At 40.1% G+C, this 15403-nt stretch overlaps 2 protein-coding genes across 4 annotated transcripts; both read left to right on the plus strand.

Moving 5' to 3' along the window:
* Positions 1-4441: 4441 nt before the first annotated feature.
* On the plus strand, positions 4442-5011 carry LOC139359371 (keratin-associated protein 9-2-like). 2 transcript variants are annotated; one of them, XM_071082012.1, is made up of 2 exons: positions 4442-4600; positions 4649-5011. In XM_071082012.1, the coding sequence occupies exons 1-2, from the start codon at positions 4442-4444 to the stop codon at positions 5009-5011; spliced, it is 522 nt and encodes a 173-aa protein (XP_070938113.1). The 2 variants fall into 2 exon arrangements, with proteins under 2 accessions (XP_070938113.1, XP_070938112.1); XM_071082011.1 differs by having other exon boundaries at positions 4442-5011.
* A 5023-nt stretch (positions 5012-10034) lies between these two features.
* Positions 10035-10604, plus strand: LOC139355368 (keratin-associated protein 9-2-like). 2 transcript variants are annotated; one of them, XM_071082014.1, is made up of 2 exons: positions 10035-10193; positions 10242-10604. In XM_071082014.1, exons 1-2 carry the CDS (start codon positions 10035-10037, stop codon positions 10602-10604), a joined length of 522 nt encoding a protein of 173 aa, XP_070938115.1. The 2 variants fall into 2 exon arrangements, with proteins under 2 accessions (XP_070938115.1, XP_070938114.1); XM_071082013.1 differs by having other exon boundaries at positions 10035-10604.
* The last annotated feature ends 4799 nt before the right edge of the window (positions 10605-15403 follow it).

A 15403-nucleotide genomic window follows, 5' to 3' on the forward strand; every position in this document is an offset into this window, starting at 1 on the left:
AAAAATATTTCTGATATGGGATTTACACATATATCACATACGATAGGTATTATCCAATTTGATTCTCAAAACAGACAATCATCTGTTATTACCTTTTTTTTGAGTTGAGAACAATTTAATGTGTGATGTTATGTAACTACTAAAGGGCAGATTCTGGTCCAAGGTGAAGTCCTCTCTTTCTGGCCGAGAGCACTTACATTTAACTCTCAATATAGTGAAATGACATTGGAAGTCAGCATTAGCAAGACTTGCACTTGAGTTTATTTAACAGTGAGAGAAATAATCTCTCATATTTGCAGATAACGTTTTTGTTAACACACACAAAAAATTACCAGCATAATTTCCCACACCTGAATGAGGAACAGGTGCATGATATGGCAGCAGGAACTGCATTTAATGGCTGCCCTGAGTGCAGGGACTGTGTTTTCTCAGTCTCCAACCAGCCATTCATTCACTTTTACTGCAACAAAAAATGCTTGAGAATGTATTGTGGACTCATGAGAGGGAGTCTATCTGAAGAAACTTTTACTCAGTATCATGTAAATAAAATTTTTATGCAGCCTCTGTCTTCTGAATACCTATTGATGAAGTAAATGAAACTAAGTTATTCCTTGTAAAATACAGACCATACATTATGCCACATTAAGACAATTTTTCCATTACTTGAAATCTTATGAGGAAAATTAACTAAGAACAAAGCTGAGAACTGAGAAACTGCACACTGGGCGTGTACGACTTGGCACAATCCATAATCTCTGAGCCGAGGAGGGAATAAAACAACCTTCACATTTTGTGAGGCCAATATGAAGCATCTAAAGAAACAAAAAATTTTTGTTTCCAGGGAAATCAGAAGAAGGTAAGAAAGGAGCAAAGTAGAACTTGTGCCTTCATAGAAGTCATGATAGACAGAGGTTGGTGCTTCGGGTCCTGAACTGATGTAAGATAAGCATTCACTCATGTAAGGATTGATTGCTACTGGCTCTGAGAGAAATTGAAAAGTCGGGGACCTGGATCACCTTCTTGGGATCTCCTACCAGCATGGGAGTGGTGGAAATACCTCTGATGAGCTAACAATGTGGATTTCCATGACAGATGCCAACTTTTGAGACTGAATCTAGATGCTCTGAAGACTTGGCTAAGAGATAACGGCCACTTACTGTGATCATCGTTCAGGGATGAAGTAAAGGAGATGAAAGCTAGGACATTCTCTTGAATAGCATCAGTTATGAAACATGAATAAGTTCAGGATTTCTAATGTACAGTAATGTGACTATAGCGAAAAACACTTTATCATATATCTGAAATTAACTGAGAAGGTAGATCTTAAATGTTCACACCACAAAAATAAAAAGGAAATGGTAACTACGTGACCTAATAAATATGCTATTCACAATGAATATATATATCAGAGCATCACCTTGTATACCTGAAATATACACAATTTTCATTTGTCAATTATACTTCAGTACAGCTAGAAAAAAATGTATTCAGTTGATCTAGTTAATTATTACAAAAATATTCTTATCTTCAACATGAAAATTAGGAATTTTCTGAACAAAAAAACACTAATTCTGGGATGCCTGCTACTGATGGGTATTGGCTAAGTGCTTTGTGTACCTTATTATTAACTCTTTAACAAACTTTCAAAATAGGTATTAATGTTCCCTTTGTAGAGATGAGAAATTTGAGGCTGAGAGAGTGAACGTATTGTCATAGATTAGTTTCTCAAAGAGGAGACTCTGAAAAAAAGATTCCAGTGAAAGTAGTTTACTGGGAAGTGCAGATCACACTGGTAGGGATTGGGGAAGTGATACAGAAATGGGTTCACTATTAAGTCAGTATCACAGTCACCAACTAAAGCTTACGTTAAAGGGAAAATTATCAGAAATGATGAAAAACACACAGCTAGAATTATCCTACTTCAGGAATGAGGAAGCTAGAGTCTTTATAAATCAGCTCTCCAGAATCACTGGTTGAGTGTTTTTCTCTGTGTTGCATTCACAGGTGGCATGACTTTCTACAGCTGCAATACAAGAGCCCTTAGGCACAGAGATGCAGATTTTGACAGATGGAAATTAATCCAAGCACATTAATATCCAAGATATATGGGTGCAGTCATGAAAACTTGTCTATGACCTACAATTAGCTCCACTCAAGTCAAATATTGCTACTTAAATATGATGGACAGCCACAAGGTTTAGGAGAAGGAAGAAGAGGAAGAGAGGAAGAGGAGGAAGGGAAGGGGCAGAAGATGAGAAGAGGAGGAAAGACGAAAGAAAGAAAAACAGAACAACAGAGGGAAGGAAGGAAAAGAAAGGAAGAAAGAAAAACAAAAAAAGAAAGAAAGAAACAAGAAAGAAAGAAGGAAAGAAAGACAGAAAGAAAGAAAGGAAAGACAAGAAAAGAAAAGAAAGAAGGAAGAAAGAAAGAGAAAAAGAAAGAAAAAGAAAAAGGAGGAAGTGAGATGTAAAATGAAGGCCAATGACATAAGCTACACCTACTGCTGCTGTAATACAGTGCACCTGAGATTCACAATCTCCATTAATTATCACCAGTTCTATTCTCCCTTCACCCCTGGACAGCATTCTTCTTGGTCTAATTAATTGCTGATAGAGTAGCTCAGAACTTCCTTCCTGAAGGGTCTGAGCCTCTCGTTACTATACCACTGTCCACTGTGATTGCTGTTCTTACTCATCTGTGGTTATCACTGGGCATGGACGCACTACGAGATTCTGCAGTGTTATGGGTTAATTCGTGTCCACCAAAATTCATACACAAATAGAATCATTTAAAATGTTATGTGACAAGACAAGTTCATATGGGAAACACTTCGGTCTCTGATTAAATATCACTGATATCTATAAATGGGGGAAATTCAGACAGTATGATATAGTAGAAAAATTATATGAAACATACATGGGAATGATAGGCATCTGCAAGTTAAGGAGAAAGACCGGAAACAGATCCTTCCCTCGCAGCCTTCAGACGAAAACAACATTGCCAACACCTTAATTTCAGACTAATAGCCATTGGGACTGTGAAAAAATAAATTTAAGCCACTTGGTTTGCAGTAATTCATCATAGCAGTGCTAGTAAATCAATATACTAAGTAAATCTTCTGAGGTATAGATATATTCTCCTACACTGTATGGCTTGAGGATAACTACCCATCATCAAATAGTAACTCCTTTCTCTTGTCTGCTGCTCTGCTGACAGGAAGAGGCCAAAATTACTAGGTGATAAGGATTACTTTTGTTTATGACAAAGAAATAGAGAAGTAAATACTACACTTTTTACTCACATGAAGACTTTAAAAAGCCAAAAGTTACCTACTGGATTACAACTTGATAAAGAGATTAGCTGTCCTTGGGAATGAGTAAGAGGATATAATTAGGAGAGAATGGGATTAATTTCTATTTCCTAACCTGGTAATGGGGCCATAAATATATTTACAATATAATACTATATCAAGTTGGAAATTAATACTTTGCATTCTTCTCAAATGAATGGTATACCTAGAAAATGTTTTAAACATGTTAGAACTCCCCGATGAATCAGGTATCATCTCAGCTCATCTAATTCCTTCATTAAAAAGAAATATGTAGAGAGAAGAAATGATGCTTACTTTGCTAGTCACTAGTTGTAAGGCTAGAAGCACAGCTCATACTCGTTGGCCTGAATCTCAAGCAGTTATGTGATAGAAAGTCCTCCATTATCATCCCGGTAATCGCCACACTCACAGACAAGTCAGAATGAATAGTCATGCCCGGGCTTAGATTGTTCGACGCTGTCAAAATCCCAGTGGATTTCCCTGCATCCTCCTGCTCTCGATCTGCTCTGCCACATGGAACACACTCTGCCAGACACCCTCTTCCCAAGTGATGTTCAAAGAACTGAAAGACACAGGTGGTGAGGGGCACACAGGGAGATGCCTGTTAGTCTTGAGCTAGAATTTGGTGGGTGAGTAGTCTTGGGCCCAGGCATGGATTCCTTTTGTCACGGTAAGTAGATCAGCATCATGCTTCTCCCCACAGATGCTTCCCATGCCACATACAGACAACCATGAGGCTGGGCAGAGAGAACTTCCTGAGCCTCCCAGATCACCAGGAACTATCATATGACCAGACGATGGTCAGAGCAGGAAAGATGCTGATGATGAGATGGGCTTCCTTTCATCTGAAACGAAGTTTCTATGAGTAATTCACAATTAAGAAACAGATTAAACCCTTACTTTCAACAGATTCATAACTTTAAAGAAAGAACTTCCCCTTTGACAATCCCAAAAGGATTGTGGAAAACAATGTAAACAGCAACAAGGAAAAGTCCTGCTGATTGGTGGAAACTTTGGAGGCCAGGTGTATAAAAGGTCCAGATTGCAAGGGGTCATCACATTCTGGGAAATTCACCTCTAAACAGAAGCCCACCCTCCACCCCTGACACCATGACCAACTGTTGCTCCCCTTGCTGCCAGCCTACGTGCTGCAGGACCACCTGCTGCAGGACCACCTGCTGGAAGCCCACCTGTGTGACCACCTGCAGCAGCACACCCTGCTGCCAGCCCTCCTGCTGTGTGTCCAGCTGCTGCCAGCCCACCTGCTGTGTGTCCAGCTGCTGCCAGCCCACCTGCTGTGTGACCAGCTGCTGCCAGCCTTGCTGCCGCCCAACTTGCTGTCAAAACACTTGCTGCCAGCCCACCTGTGTGACCAGCTGCTGCCAGCCTTCCTGCTGCAGCACACCCTGCTGCCAGCCCACCTGCTGTGGGTCCAGCTGCTGTGGCCAAACCAGCTGTGGGTCCAGCTGTGGCCAGACCAGCTCCTGTGCACCTGTCTACTGCAGAAGGACCTGCTACCACCCCACATGTGTCTGCCTGCCTGGTTGCCTAAACCAGAGCTATGGATCCAGCTGCTGCCAGCCCTGCTGCCGCCCAGCCTGCTGTGAGACCACCTGCTGCAGGACCACTTGCTTCCAGCCCACCTGTGTGACCAACTGCTGCCAGCCTTCTTGCTGCTGATCAAGTCCCAAGAGAACCACCGTCCTCACACAAGAACTTTCTGCTCGACTGACTTATCTTTTGGGGGACTAATTTACTTTGCTGCTGACAGCCACCATGCTCTCAACCAAATTTTTATGAATTCTCTGCGTGTATGAGTCTTGGGAATCTGTTTCACGGATGGCAAAATACTTCATCCTGATTCTCCTTTTCCTTCCACCTTGTGGATCATGTGCCAGCTTCGTGTGTTCTCAACTTGGGGTCATTGTCCCAGCTTGACTCGATATTCAAGTGCTTCCTTCTCTGCTTCTAAGCAATTTAGGTTTCTGCAATTGATCAATAATCTTTGCAATCGTATTTTTGTTTTCAATATCCTCCTTATGTTTCTTGTATCTTTGTTTCTTGTGTTCATGATAACTTTGGGTTATGTCCCTGGTAGCAGAAGTTCTTAGCTATATGATTCTGAATAAACTCTGAACTATCCTCATCTCATAAGGTGTTTTGTTTTATTTGAAAGCATTTCTGATATGGGATTTACACACATATCATATACCATAGGTATTATCCAGCTTGATTCCCAAAACAGATGGTCATGTATTGTTACCTTCATTTTTTTGGCTGAGAACAATTTAATGTGTGATGATATGTAGCTAATAAGGACAGATTCTGATCCAAGCTGAGGTCCTCTCTTTCTATCCAAGGACACTTACATTTAACTCTCAATATAGTAGAAATGACATTGGAAGTCAGCACTAGCAAGACATGCACTTGAGTTTCTTTAACAACGAGAGGATTAATCACTTATATTGGCAGATAACATTTTTGTTCACATAAACTTAATTTCCAACTTAGTTTCCTGCACCTCAGTGAGCAAGAGTTGCATGATATGGCAGCAGGGACTGCATTTAATGGCTGCCCTGAATGCAGAGATCTTTTCATCTCAGCCTCTGATCAGCCATTGATTCCATTCACCTGCATCAAAAACTGCTGGAGAATTCATTGTGGACTCATGAGAGGGAGTCTCATCTGAAGAAACATATTCTTGGTATCATAAAAATAAAATATTTATACGGCCCCCTGTCCTGGATACCTATTGACAAATTAAATGAAACTAAGCTATCCTTGTAACATACAGACCATACATTATGCCACATTAAGACAATTTGTCCCCTACTTGAAATCTTATGAGGAAAATTAACTAAGAACAAAGCTGAGAACTGACAAACTACACACTGGGCATGTACGACTTGGCACAATCCATAATCTCTGAGCCGAGGAGGGAATAAAACAACCTTCACATTTTGTGAGGCCAATATGAAGCATCTAAAGAAACAAAAAACTTTTGTTTCCAGGGAAATCAGAAGAAGGCAAGAAAGGAGCAAAGTAGAACTTGTGCCTTCATAGAAGTCATGATAGACAGAGGTTGGTGCTTCGGGTCCTGAACTGATGTAAGATAAGCATTCACTCATGTAAGGATTGATTGATGCTGACTCTGAGAGAAATTGAAAAGTCGGGGACCTGGGTCACCTTCTTGGGACCTCCTACCAGCATGGGAGTGGTGGAAATACCTCTGATGAGCTAACAATGTGGATTTCCATGACAGATGCCAACTTTTGAGACTGTGAATGTAGATGCTCTGAAGACTTGGCTAAGAGATAACAGCCACTTACTGTGATCATCGTTCAGGGATGAAGTAAAGGAGATGAAAACTAGGACATTCTCTTGACTAGCATCAGTTATGAAAGATGAATAAGTTCAGCATGTCTAATGTACAGCAATGTGACTATAGTTAAAAACATATTATCATATATCTGAAATTAACTGAGAAGTTACATCTTAAATGTCCACACCACAAAAATAAAAAGGAAATGGTAACTACGTGACCTAATAAATATGCTATTTACAATGAATATATATATCAGAGCATCACCTTGTATACCTGAAATATACACAATTTTCATTTGTCAATTATACCTCAGTACAGCTAGAAAAAATTTATTTAGTTGATCTAGTTAATTATTACAAAAATATTCTTATCTTCAACATGAAAATTAGGAATTTTCTGAACAAAAAAACACTAATTCTGGGATGCCTGCTATCTGATGGGTATTGGCTAAGTGCTTTGTGTACCTTATTATTAACTCTTTAACAATTTTTCAACATAAGTATTAATGTTCCCTTTGTAGAGATGAGAAATTTGAGGCTGAGAGAGTGAACGTATTGTCATAGATAAGTTTCTCATAGAAGAGACTCTGAAAAAAAGATTCCAGTGAAAGTAGTTTACTGGGAAGTGCAGATCACATTGGTAGGGATTGGGGAAGTGATACAGAAAAGGGTTCACTATTAAGTCAGTATCACAGTCACCAACTAAAGCTTAAACTAAAGGGAAAATTATCAGAAATGATGAAAAACACACAGCTAGAATTATCCTTCTTCAGGAATGAGGAAGCTAGAGTCTTTATAAATCAGCTCTCCAGAATCACTGGTTGAGTGTTTTTCTCTGTGTTGCATTCACAGGTGGCATGACTTTCTACAGCTGCAATACAAGAGCCCTTAGGCACAGAGATGCAGATTTTGACAGATGGAAATTAATCCAAGCACATTAATAGCCAAGATACATGGGTGCAGTCATGAAAACTTGTCTATGACCTACAATTAGCTCCACTCAAGTCAAATATTGCTACTTAAATACGATGGACAGCCACAAGCTGTAGGAGAAGGAAGAAGAGGAAGAGAGGAAGAGGAGGAAGGGAAGGGGCAGAAGATGAGAAGAGGAGGAAAGACGAAAGAAAGAAAAACAGAACAACAGAGAGAAGGAAGGAAAAGAAAGGAAGAAAGAAAAAGAAAAAAAGAAAGAAAAGAAAGAAAGAAACAAGAAAGAAAGAAGGAAAGAAAGAAAGAAAGAAAGAAAAAGAAAGAAGGAAAGAAAGAAAGAAAGAAAGAAAGAAAGAAAGAAAGAAAGAAAGAAAGAAAGAAAGAAAGAAAGAAAGAAAGAAAGGAAAGACAAGAAAAGAAAGAAGGAAGAAAGAAAGAGAAAAAGAAAGAAAAAGAAAAAGGAGGAAGTGAGATGTAAAATGAAGGCCAATGACATAAGCTACACCTACTGCTGCTGTAATACAGTGCACCTGAGATTCACAATCTCCATTAATTATCACCAGTTCTATTCTCCCTTCACCCCTGGACAGCATTCTTCTTGGTCTAATTAATTGCTGATAGAGTAGCTCAGAACTTCCTTCCTGAAGGGTCTGAGCCTCTCGTTACTATACCACTGTCCACTGTGATTGCTGTTCTTACTCATCTGTGGTTATCACTGGGCATGGACGCACTACGAGATTCTGCAGTGTTATGGGTTAATTCGTGTCCACCAAAATTCATACACAAATAGAATCATTTAAAATGTTATGTGACAAGACAAGTTCATATGGGAAACACTTCGGTCTCTGATTAAATATCACTGATATCTATAAATGGGGGAAATTCAGACAGTATGATATAGTAGAAAAATTATATGAAACATACATGGGAATGATAGGCATCTGCAAGTTAAGGAGAAAGACCGGAAACAGATCCTTCCCTCGCAGCCTTCAGACGAAAACAACATTGCCAACACCTTAATTTCAGACTAATAGCCATTGGGACTGTGAAAAAATAAATTTAAGCCACTTGGTTTGCAGTAATTCATCATAGCAGTGCTAGTAAATCAATATACTAAGTAAATCTTCTGAGGTATAGATATATTCTCCTACACTGTATGGCTTGAGGATAACTACCCATCATCAAATAGTAACTCCTTTCTCTTGTCTGCTGCTCTGCTGACAGGAAGAGGCCAAAATTACTAGGTGATAAGGATTACTTTTGTTTATGACAAAGAAATAGAGAAGTAAATACTACACTTTTTACTCACATGAAGACTTTAAAAAGCCAAAAGTTACCTACTGGATTACAACTTGATAAAGAGATTAGCTGTCCTTGGGAATGAGTAAGAGGATATAATTAGGAGAGAATGGGATTAATTTCTATTTCCTAACCTGGTAATGGGGCCATAAATATATTTACAATATAATACTATATCAAGTTGGAAATTAATACTTTGCATTCTTCTCAAATGAATGGTATACCTAGAAAATGTTTTAAACATGTTAGAACTCCCCGATGAATCAGGTATCATCTCAGCTCATCTAATTCCTTCATTAAAAAGAAATATGTAGAGAGAAGAAATGATGCTTACTTTGCTAGTCACTAGTTGTAAGGCTAGAAGCACAGCTCATACTCGTTGGCCTGAATCTCAAGCAGTTATGTGATAGAAAGTCCTCCATTATCATCCCGGTAATCGCCACACTCACAGACAAGTCAGAATGAATAGTCATGCCCGGGCTTAGATTGTTCGACGCTGTCAAAATCCCAGTGGATTTCCCTGCATCCTCCTGCTCTCGATCTGCTCTGCCACATGGAACACACTCTGCCAGACACCCTCTTCCCAAGTGATGTTCAAAGAACTGAAAGACACAGGTGGTGAGGGGCACACAGGGAGATGCCTGTTAGTCTTGAGCTAGAATTTGGTGGGTGAGTAGTCTTGGGCCCAGGCATGGATTCCTTTTGTCACGGTAAGTAGATCAGCATCATGCTTCTCCCCACAGATGCTTCCCATGCCACATACAGACAACCATGAGGCTGGGCAGAGAGAACTTCCTGAGCCTCCCAGATCACCAGGAACTATCATATGACCAGACGATGGTCAGAGCAGGAAAGATGCTGATGATGAGATGGGCTTCCTTTCATCTGAAACGAAGTTTCTATGAGTAATTCACAATTAAGAAACAGATTAAACCCTTACTTTCAACAGATTCATAACTTTAAAGAAAGAACTTCCCCTTTGACAATCCCAAAAGGATTGTGGAAAACAATGTAAACAGCAACAAGGAAAAGTCCTGCTGATTGGTGGAAACTTTGGAGGCCAGGTGTATAAAAGGTCCAGATTGCAAGGGGTCATCACATTCTGGGAAATTCACCTCTAAACAGAAGCCCACCCTCCACCCCTGACACCATGACCAACTGTTGCTCCCCTTGCTGCCAGCCTACGTGCTGCAGGACCACCTGCTGCAGGACCACCTGCTGGAAGCCCACCTGTGTGACCACCTGCAGCAGCACACCCTGCTGCCAGCCCTCCTGCTGTGTGTCCAGCTGCTGCCAGCCCACCTGCTGTGTGTCCAGCTGCTGCCAGCCCACCTGCTGTGTGACCAGCTGCTGCCAGCCTTGCTGCCGCCCAACTTGCTGTCAAAACACTTGCTGCCAGCCCACCTGTGTGACCAGCTGCTGCCAGCCTTCCTGCTGCAGCACACCCTGCTGCCAGCCCACCTGCTGTGGGTCCAGCTGCTGTGGCCAAACCAGCTGTGGGTCCAGCTGTGGCCAGACCAGCTCCTGTGCACCTGTCTACTGCAGAAGGACCTGCTACCACCCCACATGTGTCTGCCTGCCTGGTTGCCTAAACCAGAGCTATGGATCCAGCTGCTGCCAGCCCTGCTGCCGCCCAGCCTGCTGTGAGACCACCTGCTGCAGGACCACTTGCTTCCAGCCCACCTGTGTGACCAACTGCTGCCAGCCTTCTTGCTGCTGATCAAGTCCCAAGAGAACCACCGTCCTCACACAAGAACTTTCTGCTCGACTGACTTATCTTTTGGGGGACTAATTTACTTTGCTGCTGACAGCCACCATGCTCTCAACCAAATTTTTATGAATTCTCTGCGTGTATGAGTCTTGGGAATCTGTTTCACGGATGGCAAAATACTTCATCCTGATTCTCCTTTTCCTTCCACCTTGTGGATCATGTGCCAGCTTCGTGTGTTCTCAACTTGGGGTCATTGTCCCAGCTTGACTCGATATTCAAGTGCTTCCTTCTCTGCTTCTAAGCAATTTAGGTTTCTGCAATTGATCAATAATCTTTGCAATCGTATTTTTGTTTTCAATATCCTCCTTATGTTTCTTGTATCTTTGTTTCTTGTGTTCATGATAACTTTGGGTTATGTCCCTGGTAGCAGAAGTTCTTAGCTATATGATTCTGAATAAACTCTGAACTATCCTCATCTCATAAGGTGTTTTGTTTTATTTGAAAGCATTTCTGATATGGGATTTACACACATATCATATACCATAGGTATTATCCAGCTTGATTCCCAAAACAGATGGTCATGTATTGTTACCTTCATTTTTTTGGCTGAGAACAATTTAATGTGTGATGATATGTAGCTAATAAGGACAGATTCTGATCCAAGCTGAGGTCCTCTCTTTCTATCCAAGGACACTTACATTTAACTCTCAATATAGTAGAAATGACATTGGAAGTCAGCACTAGCAAGACATGCACTTGAGTTTCTTTAACAACGAGAGGATTAATCACTTATATTGGCAGATAACATTTTTGTTCACATAAACTTAATTTCCAACTTAGTTTCCTGCACCTCAGTGAGCAAGAGTTGCATGATATGGCAGCAGGGACTGCATTTAATGGCTGCCCTGAATGCAGAGATCTTTTCATCTCAGCCTCTGATCAGCCATTGATTCCATTCACCTGCATCAAAAACTGCTGGAGAATTCATTGTGGACTCATGAGAGGGAGTCTCATCTGAAGAAACATATTCTTGGTATCATAAAAATAAAATATTTATACGGCCCCCTGTCCTGGATACCTATTGACAAATTAAATGAAACTAAGCTATCCTTGTAACATACAGACCATACATTATGCCACATTAAGACAATTTGTCCCCTACTTGAAATCTTATGAGGAAAATTAACTAAGAACAAAGCTGAGAACTGACAAACTACACACTGGGCATGTACGACTTGGCACAATCCATAATCTCTGAGCCGAGGAGGGAATAAAACAACCTTCACATTTTGTGAGGCCAATATGAAGCATCTAAAGAAACAAAAAACTTTTGTTTCCAGGGAAATCAGAAGAAGGCAAGAAAGGAGCAAAGTAGAACTTGTGCCTTCATAGAAGTCATGATAGACAGAGGTTGGTGCTTCGGGTCCTGAACTGATGTAAGATAAGCATTCACTCATGTAAGGATTGATTGATGCTGACTCTGAGAGAAATTGAAAAGTCGGGGACCTGGGTCACCTTCTTGGGACCTCCTACCAGCATGGGAGTGGTGGAAATACCTCTGATGAGCTAACAATGTGGATTTCCATGACAGATGCCAACTTTTGAGACTGTGAATGTAGATGCTCTGAAGACTTGGCTAAGAGATAACAGCCACTTACTGTGATCATCGTTCAGGGATGAAGTAAAGGAGATGAAAACTAGGACATTCTCTTGACTAGCATCAGTTATGAAAGATGAATAAGTTCAGCATGTCTAATGTACAGCAATGTGACTATAGTTAAAAACATATTATCATATATCTGAAATTAACTGAGAAGTTACATCTTAAATGTCCACACCACAAAAATAAAAAGGAAATGGTAACTACGTGACCTAATAAATATGCTATTTACAATGAATATATATATCAGAGCATCACCTTGTATACCTGAAATATACACAATTTTCATTTGTCAATTATACCTCAGTACAGCTAGAAAAAATTTATTTAGTTGATCTAGTTAATTATTACAAAAATATTCTTATCTTCAACATGAAAATTAGGAATTTTCTGAACAAAAAAACACTAATTCTGGGATGCCTGCTATCTGATGGGTATTGGCTAAGTGCTTTGTGTACCTTATTATTAACTCTTTAACAATTTTTCAACATAAGTATTAATGTTCCCTTTGTAGAGATGAGAAATTTGAGGCTGAGAGAGTGAACGTATTGTCATAGATAAGTTTCTCATAGAAGAGACTCTGAAAAAAAGATTCCAGTGAAAGTAGTTTACTGGGAAGTGCAGATCACATTGGTAGGGATTGGGGAAGTGATACAGAAAAGGGTTCACTATTAAGTCAGTATCACAGTCACCAACTAAAGCTTAAACTAAAGGGAAAATTATCAGAAATGATGAAAAACACACAGCTAGAATTATCCTTCTTCAGGAATGAGGAAGCTAGAGTCTTTATAAATCAGCTCTCCAGAATCACTGGTTGAGTGTTTTTCTCTGTGTTGCATTCACAGGTGGCATGACTTTCTACAGCTGCAATACAAGAGCCCTTAGGCACAGAGATGCAGATTTTGACAGATGGAAATTAATCCAAGCACATTAATAGCCAAGATACATGGGTGCAGTCATGAAAACTTGTCTATGACCTACAATTAGCTCCACTCAAGTCAAATATTGCTACTTAAATACGATGGACAGCCACAAGCTGTAGGAGAAGGAAGAAGAGGAAGAGAGGAAGAGGAGGAAGGGAAGGGGCAGAAGATGAGAAGAGGAGGAAAGACGAAAGAAAGAAAAACAGAACAACAGAGAGAAGGAAGGAAAAGAAAGGAAGAAAGAAAAAGAAAAAAAGAAAGAAAAGAAAGAAAGAAACAAGAAAGAAAGAAGGAAAGAAAGAAAGAAAGAAAGAAAAAGAAAGAAGGAAAGAAAGAAAGAAAGAAAGAAAGAAAGAAAGAAAGAAAGAAAGAAAGAAAGAAAGAAAGAAAGAAAGAAAGAAAGAAAGAAAGAAAGGAAAGACAAGAAAAGAAAGAAGGAAGAAAGAAAGAGAAAAAGAAAGAAAAAGAAAAAGGAGGAAGTGAGATGTAAAATGAAGGCCAATGACATAAGCTACACCTACTGCTGCTGTAATACAGTGCACCTGAGATTCACAATCTCCATTAATTATCACCAGTTCTATTCTCCCTTCACCCCTGGACAGCATTCTTCTTGGTCTAATTAATTGCTGATAGAGTAGCTCAGAACTTCCTTCCTGAAGGGTCTGAGCCTCTCGTTACTATACCACTGTCCACTGTGATTGCTGTTCTTACTCATCTGTGGTTATCACTGGGCATGGACACACTACGAGATTCTGCAGTGTTATGGGTTAATTCGTGTCCACCAAAATTCATACACAAATAGAATCATTTAAAATGTTATGTGACAAGACAAGTTCATATGGGAAACACTTAGGTCTCTGATTAAGTATTACTGATATCTATACATGGGGGAAATTCAGACAGTATGATATAGTAGAAAAATTATATGAAACACACATGGGAATGATAGGCATCTGCAAGTTAAGGAGAAAGACCGGAAACAGATCCTTCCCTCGCAGCCTTCAGATGAAAACAACATTGCCAACACCTTAATTTCAGACTAATAGCCATTGGGACCGTGAAAAAATAAATTTAAGCCACTTGGTTTGCAGTAATTCATCATAGCAGTGCTAGTAAATCAATATACTAAGTAAATCTTCTGAGGTATAGATATATTCTCCTACACTGTATGGCTTGAGGATAACTACCCATCATCAAATAGTAACTCCTTTCTCTTGTCTGCTGCTCTGCTGACAGGAAGAGGCCAAAATTACTAGGTGATAAGGATTACTTTTGTTTATGACAAAGAAATAGAGAAGTAAATACTACACTTTTTACTCACATGAAGACTTTAAAAAGCCAAAAGTTACCTACTGGATTACAACTTGATAGAGAGATTAGCTGTCCTTGGGAATGAGTAAGAGGATATAATTAGGAGAGAATGGGATTAATTTCTATTTCCTAACCTGGTAATGGGGCCATAAATATATTTACAATATAATACTATATCAAGTTGGAAATTAATACTTTGCATTCTTCTCAAATGAATGGTATACCTAGAAAATGTTTTAAACATGTTAGAACTCCCCAATGAATCAGGTATCATCTCAGCTCATCTAATTCCTTCATTAAAAAGAAATATGTAGAGAGAAGAAATGATGCTTACTTTGCTAGTCACTAGTTGTAAGGCTAGAAGCACAGCTCATACTCGTTGGCCTGAATCTCAAGCAGTTATGTGATAGTAAGTCCTCCATTATCATCCCAGTAATCGCCACACTCACAGACAAGTCAGAATGAATAGTCACGCCTGGGCTTAGATTGTTCGACGCTGTCAAAATCCCAGTGGATTTCCCTGCATCCTCCTGCTCTCGATCTGCTCTGCCACATGGAACACACTCTGCCAGACACCCTCTTCCCAAGTGATGTTCAAAGAACTGAAAGACACAGGTGGTGAGGGGCACACAGGGAGATGCCTGTTAGTCTTGAGCTAGAATTTGGTGGGTGAGTAGTCTTGGGCCAGGGCATGGATTCCTTTTGTCACGGTAAGTAGATCAGCATCATGCTTCTCCCCACAGACACTTCCCATGCCACATACAGACAACCATGAGGCTGGGCAGAGAGAACTTCCTGAGCCTCCCAGATCACCAGGAACTATCATATGACCAGACGATGGTCAGAGCAGGAAAGATGCTGATGATGAGATGGGCTTCCTTTCATCTGAAACGAAGTTTCTATGAGTAATTCAC

The sequence above is a fragment of the Macaca nemestrina genome, chromosome 17 (genome assembly GCF_043159975.1).
Source record: "Macaca nemestrina isolate mMacNem1 chromosome 17, mMacNem.hap1, whole genome shotgun sequence".
Lineage (NCBI taxonomy): Eukaryota > Metazoa > Chordata > Mammalia > Primates > Cercopithecidae > Macaca > Macaca nemestrina.